This window comes from Cinclus cinclus, chromosome 28 (genome assembly GCF_963662255.1).
Source record: "Cinclus cinclus chromosome 28, bCinCin1.1, whole genome shotgun sequence".
NCBI classification, from domain to species: Eukaryota; Metazoa; Chordata; class Aves; order Passeriformes; family Cinclidae; genus Cinclus; species Cinclus cinclus.
This window is the reverse complement of record NC_085073.1, coordinates 4,666,651-4,681,541: the sequence shown is the minus strand read 5'-3', so window position 1 is coordinate 4,681,541 and position 14,891 is coordinate 4,666,651. Positions and strand designations below refer to the sequence as shown.

General features: G+C 59.8%; 1 protein-coding gene across 1 annotated transcript; it reads left to right on the top strand.

Annotated features, from left to right (window-relative positions):
* The first annotated feature begins 918 nt into the window (after positions 1-918).
* On the top strand, positions 919-8,914 carry USHBP1 (USH1 protein network component harmonin binding protein 1). The gene is made up of 15 exons (XM_062510067.1): positions 919-1,048; positions 2,732-2,852; positions 2,989-3,059; positions 3,162-3,289; positions 3,361-3,570; positions 3,675-4,073; positions 4,443-4,519; positions 4,657-4,797; positions 5,131-5,210; positions 5,513-5,672; positions 5,767-5,995; positions 6,604-6,798; positions 6,881-6,972; positions 7,112-7,234; positions 8,752-8,914. Exons 1-15 carry the CDS (start codon positions 919-921, stop codon positions 8,912-8,914), a joined length of 2,319 nt encoding a protein of 772 aa, XP_062366051.1.
* Positions 8,915-14,891: the final 5,977 nt, after the last annotated feature.

The window sequence follows — 14,891 nt, the reverse complement described above, 5'->3', positions numbered from 1 at the left end:
GCACATGGTTCAGAGCTGGCTCCTGAAGAGACTCAGCAGCTGAGTTCCTCCTGGCACTCGTGTGGGTGCATTTCTGACATCTGTGTCCAGGGAAAAACAAGTGTACACATGTGAGAAATGCTTGCTTTTCTCCAGGCAAGCATGTGAAATTCAGACCTTGAAGAAAAAAAAAACAAAACATCCTGACCCACCTGGAATGATTTGGGTCTCAGGAGGTACCTGGAGCCTCCTTTTGTGTCCTAGGTGGGGCTGTGGCTATAAAAGGGGTAAAGGATAGAGCGGGGGGGGGGGGGGGCTCAGTGCACAGGGAAATTAATCTTTGGGGAAGTTCTTACAGCTCTACTCAAAGCTTTATGAATGATGATGATTTTCTGAAAGTAGGCTGGCTGTTCTGATCCATTTTCTTTCCTCCCCCTGGAGATTCTACCTGCTGAAAGGCTGAGTTGAGAGCAGGATCTGTAAAATCTCTGACTGTCTGTGTCTCCCGGGGGCTGAAGCCGAATTTGCTGTCAATGGTTACACAGTGCAAGATGCTGAAGACTGAAAACTTTGTTTTTCTCCCCTGAAACCCAAGACTCTCCCTACAGCTGTGCCATGTATAATACTTAAAAGAGTTCCTGGGTTTAGAAAGGTTTTTTACATCCTGCAGTGTATAATTCAATTTAAAAGAATGGCACGGTGTCAGTGTGGTGTAAATTGCTGAGAGTTGTTAAATTAAAGCAAATAATTAATATGGGGTTTGATAGGAGCATGCTTTGGCTTCCTGGGGAAAAGTGCCACCTTTCTGAGCCAACTTACCTGCGGCCCGTCCTGGGCTTTTGCCTACAAAAATTCCAGAAGGACGAGGATTTCTCCCAGACCAAAGCTGCCCCCTCCTCCAAACCTGGCTGCCATCGGGTGCCAAATGTGCCCTTCGTAATGACAGCCCCCATCCCCTCACGGAGCTGCTTCCCCACGTTCCTCCCGGTTGTGTTGGCCCCCCGACCCCCCAAAACCTCCCGGAGCCCCACAGAGCCCCCCACGCTCATCCCACCGCGCTCCACCGGAAGTAACGCCGCGCGGAGGCTTCTGGGAATTGTAGTCCCTCAGGACCCCCTCGCCTCAGCCCAAATATCGGGTCTGCCCTCCATTTACTGCTTCCTGCACCCCAAATATTCACCTGCAGCCCAAATATCGTTTCTGCCCTCCATGAACTCCTTCCTGAGCCCCAAATATTCACCTGCACCCCAAATATTCACTTGCCCCCCAAATATCGTGTGTGCCTCCTGGCAATTGCTTCCTGCACCCCGAAAAGTCCATTTGCAGCCCGCTACACCCCAAATATCCACGTGCATCCCAAATCCCCTCTCAGCACCCCAAAATCTCCAACCTCACTTCTCGCATCACCCCCACACCCCTCCCATCGCCCCGAAATTTTCCTGTGCTCCCCAAATGTGTTCTGGGGGTTTTGAGAGTGATTTTTTGGGGAGAGTTTGGGGGGTTTTGGGGCTGTATATGGGTAAGGCTTTTTAGGGGGGGTTCTGGGCGTGGTTTGGGGTGTTTTGGGGAAATTCTGGGGTTTTTTTGGGAGGGGTTTCTGGGGAGTTCTGGGGTTTGTTTGGGGGGTTCTGGGAGGGGTTTTGAGGGGAGCTCTGGGGTTTTTTGGGGGGTTTTGGGAGGGGTTTTGGGAGCTCTGGGTTTTTTGGGGGGTTTTTTGGGGGGGTTGAGGAAGATTTTGGGGGCAGTTTTGGGGGGGATTTTGGTGGGGGGTTTGGGGAGCAGAGCACCCCAAAGGAGCCCCTCTGGTCCCCCCCAGCCAGGGCAGCTCCGCGGGTAAAGGAAGAGGAAATCCCAGCAGGAACCAGCCCAGGAGAGGCCGGAGATGCAGCCGGAACCACCGGGAGGGGCCGGAACCGGGACCGGGGAGGAGAAACGGGAACAGAACTGGGACAGAACTGGCACAGAACTGGAACAGAACTGGGACCACTGGGACAGGACCAGGAGAGAACAGGGAACTGGGAGAAAACTGGAAGAGAAACGGTAGAGAACTGGGATGGGCTGGGTGTGAACCAGGAGAGAACTGGGAGAGAACCAGAAGAGAATCGGGATGGGCTGCGGTGAACTGGGAGAGAACTGGGTTGGGCTGTGGGGGGCCAGGAGAGAATGGGAACCCCAGGATAGAGAGAGACCCTTCTGGGGAACTGGGACCTACTGGGACCTTAAATCTGGGTCCCAGTGGAACTGGGATGTGCCAGGGGATGTAACTGGGATGGAACAGGAACCCCAGGACAGAAATGGGATGGAATGGAAACCCCAGGATGGAACTGGGGTGGAATGGGATCCCCAGGGGGGATCTGGGACAGAATGGGAACCCCAGGGGGGATCTGGGACAGAATGGGAACCCCAAGGTGGGACCTACTGGGACCCTCGGTGTGGAACGAGGACATTCCAGTTTGGAACCAGGACGTGCTGGGAGCCTTGGTGTGGAACTGGGACGTGCTGGGAGCCCTGGGAGCCACGGGCAGGACGATCCCGGCATGGAGGAGGTGAGCGAGCACGGCCCAGGACTGACCCCACTGGTGACTGACCCCACACGGGACTGACCCCACACGGGATTCCCACTGCGGACACCGGGATGGGGCTGGTGGCCGAGTGGGCCGGGCTGGTGGCCCAAGCTCATCCCTGTGCTAGGAAAGCCCGGTGGGTGCCACCAGCTTTGACCCAGCTACCCCGCCCCGGTCCCCACGTGAAGAGGAGGATGATGAGGAGGAGGAAGATGAGGAGGAGGAGGAGGATGACGAGGACGTGGCCAGTGACATCGAGGACATCCCGTTGCTGGCAGAGGTGGCCCCGCAACAGCAGCGCCCCGGCAGGTACCGGGACTGCACGGGGACGCTGGAACGGAGGGGACACCGGGACTGAGGGGACACCGGGACCGAGGGGACACCGGGACCGAGGTCACACTGTGACCATGCCACCCTTCTCTCTGTGCCCTTCATCACCGTGCAGGGAGGATGAGGACGGCTGGGCTGCCACCACCACTGTCCCCACTGTCCCCGCTGCCAGCCCCGGGCCGGACGGTGAGTGTTGCATTCCGTGCCACACCTGTGCCGCCACACCTTTGCCACCACCCCATGCTGCGCCACCCCTGATGGCGCCCGTGTCGCTGTCGCCGTCCCCAGCGTGCAGCCCGGATCTGTTCGAGCGCCTCCAGCACGCCGTGAGCTCCCTGGAACGCGCCGTCTTCTCTCGCCACCGGCGACCACCGGCGTGGCCACTGCCAGCCCCGGCCTGGCACCGAGCGGTCAAGGTGAGCCACGCCAGGGGCGCAGTGCCCACAGCGGCAGGGTGGGCACGGAGTGACCAGCGTGGCATTTCCAGAGCCTGGAGGAGCTGAGCCGGACACCGCGCTGGGCTCGCCGCTGGTGGCCGGAGCTGCCGGTGGCCCAGGGGCTGCCGGAGGAGGTGGCGGCGGCTGTGGCGAGGAACGCGAGCCTGCGGGCGACCGTGGAGCAACGGGACGAGGAGCTGGGCCAGGCCACGGCCGCGCTGCGGGCGCTGCGGGGCGAGCGGGAGCGCCTGAAGGGCAAGGTAGGTGCGGGGCGGGACAGAGGGTGCCACCCTCGGGATGTCACCGGGTGCCACCCTCGGAGTGTCACCAGAGCGGTGCCGAGGTTGAGATCGGTCCGGTTCAGGTGCGGGACCTGCGGGAGGCTCTGGCCAGGCTGGAGGAGCCGGGGGGGTCTGGCAGTGACATCCCCGGGGCTGGTGACACCTCCGGAACCGGCGACACCTCCGGGATCGGTGGCACCCCCGGGACCGGCGACAGTCCCGGGATTGGTGACACCTCCAGGACTAGCGACACTTCCGGGCTTGGTGGCAACCCTGGGATCGGTGACACCTCCGGGATTGGTGACACCCCCGGGTTTGGTGATACCCCCGGGAATGGTGACACCCCCGGAATTGGTGACAACCCCGGGATTGGTGACACCCTCGGGATCGGTGACACCCCTGGGACTGGCGACACCCCCGGGACTGGCAACACCCTTGGGATCGGTGACACCCCCGGGCCCAGCAGCCCCCCGGGGCAGCGGGTGAGTGCGGGGCCGGGGCACGGGTCGGTCCTACCCTGGCACGGGGCTCTGGTGTCCCCTCCGCAGGATGTCACCCGGGGTGGTGACACTGTTCGGCACCGTGGGATGGAGCCCCTGGATGTCCAACCCCATAGGATGGAGCCCTTTGGGATAAAACCCCATAGGATGCATCCCCATGGCTTCCAGCCCCATAAAATCCCACGGGATGGAGCCCCTTGGGATAAAATCCTACGGGATGGAGCCCCCCGGAATAAACCCCCCCCGGGCCGCACCCCACCAATGTGCAGCCCCCCGGGATAAAACCCCGTGGGATGGAACCCCTCGGGCCGCTCCCCCCCCCCCCCCGACGTGCAGCCCCTCTCCCCCCAGCCCCACACCCCGCTGTCCCCCCAGCCCTCGGCGGGGCCCAGCCCGGAGCAGGAGGAGCGGCTGCAGCAGCTGCGGGGGTGAGTCCTGCCCGGGGGAGGGAGGGATGAGACCCCGCAGGAGAGGAAGGGATGAGTCCCCCCGCATCCCCCCGAGCCCCCTGCCGCGGGGAAACTGAGGCACGGCGCCGGTGACCACGGGCCCGGGGGGGTGGCAGGGTCCTGGCGAGGCTGCAGGACGCGAACCGGGGGCTGGTGGCCGCGCTGGGCGAGTGCAAGGGCGAGGCGGAGCGGCTGAGCATGGAGCTGGGGCTGAGAGAGTCCCGCTGCAGCGGGATGAGACTGGCGCTGCGCTGCAGGTGGGGACAAGGACAAGGGATGGGGACGGGGATGGGGACAGGTAACGGATGAGGACAGGGATGGGGATGGGGACAGGGAACAGGGATGGGGACAGGGATGAAGATGGGGACAAGGCACATGGGACAGAAATTAGAATGGAGACAGGAATCGGGACTGGGCACATTGGGATGGGATGGGATGGGATGGGATGGGATGGGATGGGATGGGATGGGATGGGATGGGATGGGATGGGATGGGATGGGATGGGATGGGATGGGATGGGATGGGATGGGGACAGGGATTGGGACAGGGACAGGGTTTGGGACTGTCCCCCTGAGCCCCTCGTCCCCCAGCGAGCGCTGCGGGGCAGCCTACGCTGCCCTCCTGGACCTGGTTCGGGCAAAGGTGACAGCGGAGGGTGACACCCGTGGGGGTGAGTGACAGCGGAGGGGGGGGGCACGGGGGGCTGGGGCGGATACTGGGAGGATACTGGGGGGTACTGGGGGAATACTGGGGGGTTGTATGGGAGGTTACTGGGAGGATGATCGGGGGATACTGGGGAGTTATAAAGGAGGAGGCTGCGGGGATACTGAGAATACTGGGGAGGTACCGGGAGGATTCCAACGAGACGCGTGGGGACACTGAGGGATACATGAGGGATGCCCGAAGGTACTGGGAGGTACTGGGAGGATTCTGGGGCACCCCAATACCCCCCCACACCCTCCGCGGGCCCAGGAACTGCTGCAGAACCGAACCCGGAGCGGACACCGGGACCCGGCCCCGCCACAACAGAGCCGAACCCAGCACCGGGACCCGCCCCGTTCCAAACGGAACCCCCGGGGCCAACGGAGCCAGAACTTCACGAGGACCCCGCGGACAGCCCGGGAGCTCACAGGTACCGGGGGGTGCGGGGGGCCCCGGCGCTGAGCACCCCCGCCACTCCCGGTACCGGTACCCCCGTGCCCACCGGGCCCGTGCCCGTCCCGCAGCTGCAGGGGCATGGAGGAGGGAGCGCTGCGGGAGCACATCCGGCGGCTCCGCGCCGAGCAGGCGGCGGTGGAGGGGTCCCTGCTGGACACCCCCGAGCCCCCCGAGCCCCCCCGGGCCCGGGACCCCCGAGCACGGGCGGAACGGGCGCTGAGGGAAGCGCGGGAGCTGCTGCAGGGCTGGAGGCGGCCGCAGAAGGAGGAGCTGCTGCAGGAGCTGGCGGGGCTCAAGGTGGGGTTGGGGTCTTTGTCTGGGTCCCTGCCTGGATTCCTCCCTGGATCCTTCCCTGGATCCCTTAATGGATCTCTCCATGGATCCTTCCCTGGATCATTCCCTGCTTCTCTCCATCAAATTCTCCCTGGATCCTTTCCTGAATCCTTCCTTGGGTCCCTGAATCCCGCCCTGGATCTCTCCATGGATTTCTCCATGGATCACTCCATGAATCCCTGCCTGGATCCTTCCCTGGATCTCTCCCCTGGATACCTTCATGGATTTCTCCATGCATCCTTCCCTGGATCATTCCCCACTTCTCTCAATCAAACTCTCCCTGGATCCTTTTCTGAATCCTTCCTTGGGCCCTTCCCTGAATCCCTCCCTCGATCCCTCCATGGATCCCTGTGTCCCTCCCTGGCTCTCCCTGCCCCGTGCCTCAGTTTCCCCGCCATGCCCAGGAGCCGCTGGCTCCGCTTGGCCCAGAGGGAGAACCGGGCCCTGGATCCTTCCCTGGGACCCTGAATCCCCCCCCGATTTCCCCCACTGAATCCCTGGGTCCCTCCCTGGATCTCTCCCTGGATCCCTGGGTCCCTCCACCCGTGCCTCAGTTTCCCCGCCGTACCCAGGAATCCCTGGCAGAGCTCCGGACCCGGCTGCGCGTGGCCCAGAGGGAGAACCGGGCCCTGGAGCTGCTCTTGGCCGCGCACGGACCACGGGAAGCCGCACTGCGCCTCCTGCTCCAGCACCGGGAACGGGAACGGGACGGGCGGGACGGAACCTCCGGCAGCTCCGGCAGCACCTCCGGCAGCAGCTCCGAGGAGGTGGGGATGGATCCCGCGGGGAGATTCCCGGGATCTGGGGGGGCATCCCGAAGGATGGGAGACACCCCGAAAATCTCGGCAGGGAGCGCGGATCGGCCGAGGGGCAGCGATGGCTCCGGGGAACCCCCCGGACCCCGAGAGAACGAGGGAGGAGCTGCTGCGGGTCCGGGCCAGGTGAGGAACGGGAATGGTGTGGGATAGGGAATTGTCTGGGGTTGGGAACGGTGTGGGGTCGGGATGGACATGCGGGGAGGGAGCCGGGTGACACAGGGGTGACACGCGGGGGTGGCCCGGGTGACACGCGTGTCCCCAGGACGGAGCAGCTGCGTGGCCGCGCTCAGGAGCTGGCGCTGGCGCTGGAGCAGAGCAGCGCTGCCAGCCGTGCCCAGCAGGCGCACAGTGCCACTGTCACCAGGGAGCTGCTCCGGGCACACAGGTGGGCACAGGGCCTTGGGGCGGGGTCCCCTAGGTGTCCCCCGTGTCCCCTGGGTCCCCTGGGTGTTCTGGGTCCCTTTGTTCCACATGTCCCCCGTGTCCTCTGGGCGTCCTGGGTATCCCGGGTCCCCTGACCCCCTGGTTTCCCACGGTTCCCCCGATTCCCTGAGTCTCTAAATCCCAAAATCACCGGCTCCCCTGAATCTCCTGAATCCCCCGGATCCCCTGAATTTCCCGGCTCCTCCGATTTCCTGACTTCCTAAATCCCAAAATTGCCGACTCCTCCATCTCCCCGACTCCCTAAATCCCAAAACCCCAAATCCCCCCATATCCTTAAATCCCAAACCCTAACTACCCCTGTATCCCCAAATCCCAAACCCCTGTCTCCCCGACTCCCTAAATCCCCCAAAACCCCAAACCCCCTGTATCCCAAAATCCCAAATGCCCCTGTCTCCCCGACTATCCGACTCCCCAAACCCCCCTGTATCCCAAAACCCCGAACCCCAACCCTCCATATCCCTAAATGCCAAACCCCCTGTATCCCTAAATCCCAAATCCCAACACCCCCTGTATTCCTGATTCCCCCCAAACCCCCTGTATCCCTAAACCCCAACCCCCCCGTCTCCCCAAACACCCCTATCTCCCCAAACCCCCCCGTCTCCCCAAACCCTAAATCCCCTGTATCCCAAACCCCAAAGCCCTCATATCCCCAATCCCAAACCTCAGTCCCCAAACTCCCGTCTCCCCAACCCCAAACCCCAATCCCAAATTACCCCATCTCCCCAAACCCCAATCACAATCCCAAACCCCAATCCCAACCCAAATCCCAAATCCTCCCTGTCTCCCAAACCCCAATCCCAACCCCCCCATCTCCCCAAACCCAACCCCAAACCCCAATCCCAAATTCTCCCTATCTCCCCAATCTCAATCCCAAACCCCAATCCCAAATCCCCCCTATCTCCCCAATCCCAAACCCCAATCCCAAATCCCCCCTATCTCCCCAATCTCAATCCCAACCCAAATCCCAAATCCCCCCTATCTCCCCAATCCCAAACCCCAAACCCCAATCCCAAATCCCCCCTATCTCCCCAATCCCAAATCCCCCCTATCTCCCCAATCCCAAACCCCAAACCCCAATCCCAAATCCCCCCTATCTCCCCAATCCCAAATCCCCCCTATCTCCCCAAGCCCCAATCCCCAATCCCAAATCCCCCCTATCTCCCCAAACCCCAATCCCAAATCCCCCCTATCTCCCCAATCCCAAATCCCCCCTATCTCCCCAATCCCAACCCCAAACCCCAATCCCAATCCCCCCCTATCTCCCCAATCCCAAATCCCCCCTATCTCCCCAATCCCAACCCCAAACCCCAATCCCCAAACCCAAATCCCCCCTATCTCCCCAATCCCAACCCCAAACCCCAATCCCAATCCCCCCCTATCTCCCCAAACCCAAATCCCCCCTATCTCCCCAATCCCAACCCCAAACCCCAATCCCAATCCCCCCTGTTTCCCCCGCAGCTCCCTGGCCCTGGCTCTCCTCGGGGCTCGCCGCGGGCGCTCGGAGCGGCTGCGGGGGCTGGAGGCGCGGGCGGCGGCGCTGCGGGACCGGCACGGCCGCAGGGAGCGAGCTCTGGCCCGCAGGCTGCGGCAGCTGCAGCGCCCCGGAGAGACCTGCATCTAGGGAACCCCGGAATTCCAGGGGAACCACGCAATTCCCGGGGCAATCCTGAAAATCCAGGGGGAATTCCCGGGGGAACCACAGAAATCACGGGGGAATCACAGAAATCCAGGGGGAATTCGCGAGGGAATCATGGAAATCATGGGGCAATCATGGAAATCCAGGGGGAATCATGGAAATCCAGGAGGAATCACGGAAATCCCGGGGGAATCCTGAAAATCCAGGGGGAATTCCCGGGGCAATCATGGAAATCCAGGGGGAATCACAGAAATCCAGGAGGAATCACGGAAATCCCGGGGGAATCCTGAAAATCCAGGGGGAATTCCCGGGGGAATCACAGAAATCACGGGGGAATCACAGAAATCCAGGGGGAATTCGCGAGGGAATCATGGAAATCATGGGGGAATCATGGAAATCCAGGGGGAATCACGGAAATCCAGGAGGAATCACGGAAATCCCGGGGGAATCCTGAAAATCCAGGGGGAATTCCCGGGGCAATCATGGAAATCCAGGGGGAATCACAGAAATCCAGGAGGAATCACGGAAATCCCGGGGGAATCCTGAAAATCCAGGGGGAATTCCCGGGGCAATCACAGAAATCACGGGGGAATCACAGAAATCCAAGGGGAATTCGCGAGGGAATCATGGAAATCATGGGGGAATCATGGAAATCCAGGGGGAATCACGGAAATCCAGGAGGAATCACGGAAATCCCGGGGGAATCCTGAAAATCCAGGGGGAATTCCCGGGGGAATCATGGAAATCCAGGGGGAATTCCCGAGGGAATCATGGAAATCCAGGGGGAATCATGGAAATCCAGGGGGAATCATGGAAATCACCGGGGGGGGTGGGGGGGGAACACGGGAATTCCAGGGGAATCACAGAATTCCAGGGGAATCACGGAAATCCAGGGGGAATCACAGGGACAACCACGGAATTCCCGGGGGAATCAGGGAAATCCAGGGGGAATTCCAAAAATCCAGGGGGGATCACGGAATTCCTGGGGGAACCACAGAAATCACGGGGGAATCACGGAAATCCAGGGGGAATAATGGAAATCACGGGGGAATCACGGAAATCCTGGGGGAATCCCGGAATCCCGTGGGGAAACTGCAGAAAGTGCTGGAGATCCCATGAAAAAATCCATGGGGAAAATGTAAAAAACACTGGAGAACCAGCAAAAATCCCTGGGAAAACCCGCAAAAGTCACTGGAGAAAAGGAGAAGGTAAGAAAAGAAAAGGGAAGGGAAAGAAAAGAGAAGAAAAGAAAAGGGAAGGGAAAGAAAAGAGAAGAAAAGAAAAGAAAAGAGAAGAAAAGAAAAGAAAAGAAAAGAAAAGAAAAGAAAAGAAAAGAAAAGAAAAGAAAAGAAAAGAAAAGAAAAGAAAAGAAAAGAAAAGAAAAGAAAAGAAAAGAGAAAAGAAAAGAAAAGAAAAGAAAAGAAAAGAAAAGAAAAGAAAAGAAAAGAGAAAAGAAAAGAAGAGAAAAGAAAAGAAAAGAAAAGAAAAGAAAAGAAAAGAAAAGAAAAGAAAAGAAAAGAAAAGAAAAGAAAAGAGAAAAAAGAAAAAAGAAAGAGGAAAAAAAGAAAAACCTGGAGAACCCCCAAAAGGCTGGAAAAACAGAAAAAAACTGCTGGGGAACCCTAAAAATCCATGGAGAGCCCACAAAAATCTGCTCGAGAACTCCAAAAATCCATGGAGAACCCCTCAAAAAATCCCCCTGGAGAACCACAAAAAACTGCTGGAGAACCCCAAAAAGACTGGGGAACCCAAAAAAATCTATGGAGAACTCACAAAACTGCTTGGAGAACCCCAAAAAATTTATGGAGAAACCCTCCAAAAAAACGAATTTGGGAATTTTTTGGAATGTTTTGGAATTTGGGGAATTTTGGGGGAATTTGGGAATTGGAATTCCTCCAGAGATCAAATGCCGACCCCGACTGGACACCGATGATATCAAAACAAATCCAATTTCGGAATTTCCAAATCCTAATTTCCAGATCAAATTTCCTCCTTTGTTCCTGGATTGATAATTTGGGGGTTTGTTGGATTTTGGGTTGGTTTTTTTTTTTTTTTTTTGGTTTGGTTTGGTTTTTTTTGTTTGTTTGTTTTAATTTTTATCCAGGGAATTTGGGGCAGGGAAAGGGCCATAAATCCCTTTATGGGGATTATGGGGTGACCCCGCTGGGCTAGGATTGGGATCCCCCAAACCCGGCCCCATTCCCAGACAGATTTTCCTTGGGTTATTCCATGATTTTGGAGCTTTGGGGTTGTTCATTTCCAGTGAGCAGAGCACCCTAAATCCAGGGAATTTGGGGTGTCCTCATCCTTGGGGACTTTTCGGGGTCAGGGGGGGCTCTTTAGGATTGGGATCCCTCAAAATCTGCCCCCATTCCCAGCTGGATTTTCCTGGGGAATTGGGATTGTTCTGGGCACTTTCAGCGACCCTAAACCCAGGGAATTTGGGGTGTCCTGATCTTTGGGAACATTTTGGGGTCAGTGGAGCTCTTTAGGATTGGGATCCCCCAAGCCCACCCCCGTTCCCATCTGGATTTTCCAGGGGCTATCCCATCATTTGTGGACTTTGGGATCAGAACCCTAAATCCAGGGAATTTGGGGCGTCCTCATCTATGGGGACATGTGGGAACAAGGAGGGACTCTTTGGGACTGGGATCCCCCAAAATTCTCTCCCATTCCCAGCCACATTTTCCAGGGCAATTGGGATTGTTCTGGGCACTTTCAGCGACCCTAAATCCAGGGAATTTGGGGTTTAATTGCATTTATGCTCGGCTTTGCTCTTCCCTTCATCCTGACCCCACACACGGATCGGGAATTCCAAGGACAAACCCATCTCATCCTTGAGGACACTGTAGGGTTGGAGTGGACTCTTTGGTTTGGGATCCCCCAAACCCAGCCCCATTCCCAGCTGGATTTTTCCAGGGTTATCCCATGATTTTGGGGCTTTGGGATCAGAACACAAATTCCAGGGAATTTGGGGTGTCCTCATCCTTGGGGACACTGTGGGGACAGGAGGGGCTCTTTGGGATTGGGATCACTCAAAATCCATCCAAATTCCCAGCCAGATTTTCCAGGGGAATTGGGATCATTCTGGGCACTTTCAGAGACCCTAACTCCAGGGAATTTGGGGTTTAATTTCATTTATGGCCATCTCTGCTGCACCCTAATTCCAGGCTCAGCTTCACTTTTCCCTTAACCCCAACCCCACACACAGATCGGGAATTCCAAGGCCAAACCCAGCCTGGCTCTTTGGGGACACCACGGGGGTTTTGGGGTCACACCGTGCCGTACCTGCCGGACTTTGGGGACTTTGCCCCCGTGCCCGGGACAGGGCGGGGTGCAGGGGGGGGTTAGGCACCTTTTCCCGCAGGGATTATCCTGATTATTCCCTGGTTAATGATTCCCAGGAATCCCAGCACCCACCGGCGAGCAACGGGTCCAACTGGATCGACCACATTGCAGCCGGGTTTTATGGGGCCGCAGGGGATTTTGGGGCCGGGGGGGGCCTTTGTGAGGCCGTAGGACCTTTTGGAGCCATGGGGGCTTTTTAGGGCTGTGAGATCTTTTGGGGCCACAGGACTTTATGGGATCATAGGATTTTATGGGGCTGTGAGACCTTTTGGGGTCGCAGGATTTTATGGGGCCATGGGGGCTTTATAGGGCTTTGAGATTTTTTGGGGGCCGCAGGACTTTTGGGGGTCATGGGGGCTTTCTTGGGGCCACAGGGGCTTTATAGGCTGTGAGACCTTTTTGGGGTCAGGACTTTATGGGGCCATAGGACTTTATGGGGCCATGGGGGTTTCATAGGGCTGTGGGACCTTTTGGGGTCACAGGACTTTATGGGGCCATGGGGGCTTTATGCTACTTTTTCCTGGTACAATGTGGAGGTCCAAGTACAATGCCAGGCTCCTGGTTTGATGCTGGAATCCCAGTGATCCCAGTGTGATCCCGGAATCTCAGTGATCCCAGAATCCCAGCTCCGTGCTGGGATCCCGGTGCCACGAGGGGCTCCTGTTCCAGTCCCAGGTTCCTGGTATAATGTGGGGTTCCCAGTTTGATCCTGAGATCCCAGTGCCAGGCTCCCAGTTTGATCCCAGGATCTCAGTGCCAGGCTCCCAGTTACATACCAGTTTGCTCCTCGTCTGATCCCGGTTTCCCAGTGCTCCCAGTGCCAGCCTCCCGCTGTTCCCCCAGTTCCCGGTGCCAGCCGAGCCCCGGGGGTGCCCAAACCTCCGCGGGAGCCTGAGGGCGGCACAGCCGCCACCGCCGGTGCCCAAACCCCGCTCCCCATCCCCTCTTCCCCCGTTCCCCATCCCCGTTCCCCCGTTCCCGTTTCCCATCCCCATTCCCCCGTTCCCCATCCCCGTTCCCCCATCCCCGTTCCCCCGTTCCCCCATCCCCGTTCCCCCGTTCCCCATCCCCATTTCCCCGTTCCCCCATCCCCGTTCCCCCGTTCCCCCATCCCCGTTCCCCCGTTCCCCATCCCCATTTCCCCGTTCCCCCATCCCCGTTCCCCCATCCCCGTTCCCCCGTTCCCCATCCCCATTTCCCCGTTCCCCCATCCCCGTTCCCCCATCCCCGTTCCCCCATCCCCTTTCTCCTCTTGCCGCCCGTTCCCCACCCACATTCCCCCATCCCGTCTCTCCCCTCTCTCCCCTCTCTCCACCCTCGTTCCCCCTCTCCCCATCCCTTCTCTCCCTTCTCCCTATTCCCCCATCCCCTCTCCCCGTTCCCCATTCCCCCATCCCTTCTTCCCGTTCCCCATCCCCGTTCCTCATTCCCCCATCCCTTCTCCCCGTTCCCCATTCCCCCATCCCCTCTCGCCCCTCTCCCCATCCCCGTTCCCCATCCCCTCTCTTTCCTCTCTCCCCCCGTTCCCCATCCCGGTTCCCCGTTTCCCCATCCCCTCTCCTCATCCCCTCTCTCCCGCTCCCTCCGTCCCCTCTGGCCGCTCCCGACACTCGCGGGGGGCGGCGGGGGCGGCCCCCGGTGCGGGGCCGGGACCGGGGCAGGACCCGGGAGCGGAAGGGGAGGAGGCCGGGGAGGAGCATCCAGGGCGGCCACCGCGGCAGCGGCTGAACTTTGCTCTTTCACGGGAGGCGGGGAGAGCCCCGGGGCTCGGCGGAGCCGGTCCCGCCGCACCCGCAGCCGCACCGGGCACCGGGCTGCGAGCGGCGGCGGGGCCCGGAGGAGCGGCGAGGGCGAACCGGGGCAGCACCGCCTCCTTCCTCATCCTCCTCCTCTCCTCCTCCTCCTCCTCCTCCTTGCAGCCGGTGCCGCGGAGCGCAGGAGCCACCGGGGGCGGGAGCGGCCCCGCATGCGGCCGGTGCCCGCGGGGGGATGCGCCGCGCCCCGGCCCCGCTGCTGCCGCCGCTGCCGCAAACTTTCCGCGGGGCCGTGAACCGGGAGGAGGAGGAGGAGGAGGAAAGCGGCAAATCCCTGAGGGGGCGACCCCAAAAAAAAAACCTAAAAAAGAAAAACTACCGCAAAAAGCGGCGCTTTTCATCTTTCTCTCTTCCCCCCCCCCCCCCCCCATCCCTCCCCTCCCTTCCCTCACCCCGCCCCCAGCGGTTCCTCGGTAAAACTTAACCGAACTCGGAGCGGGGAAGAACCGGGAGGGGAGGAACACCGGGAGCAGAACCGGGAGGAGGAGGAGGAGAAGAACCGGGAGGCGAACCGGGAAGAGCAGAAGCAGCACCGGGAGGAGGAGAACCGAGAGAAGAACCAGGAGGAGGAGAAGGAAAAGAACCGGGAGCAGCCCCGGGGGAAGCGGGAGCAGCACCGGGAGCAGAACCGGGGGCAGCAGGAGCAGCACCGGGAGCAGAACCGGGGTGAGGAGAAGACGAACCGGGAGCAGAACCAGAAGGAGCAGAAGCAGCTCCGGGAGCAGAACCGGGAGGAGTAGAAGAACCGGGAGAAGCACTACGGGGAGCAGAACCGGGAGGAAGAGCAGCACCAGGAGCGG

What these genes read in the sequence shown, in the direction of transcription:
- USHBP1 (XM_062510067.1), top strand. Translation starts at nt 919, where the DNA reads ATGACAGCCCCCATCCCCTCACGGAGCTGCTTCCCCACGTTCCTCCCG. An exon ending in AGACTGGCGCTGCGCTGCAG is followed by an intron (nt 4,798 to 5,130) that starts GTGGGGACAAGG and finishes CTCGTCCCCCAG; the next exon opens with CGAGCGCTGCGGGGCAGCCT. An exon ending in GAGCTGCTCCGGGCACACAG is followed by an intron (nt 7,235 to 8,751) that starts GTGGGCACAGGG and finishes TTTCCCCCGCAG; the next exon opens with CTCCCTGGCCCTGGCTCTCC.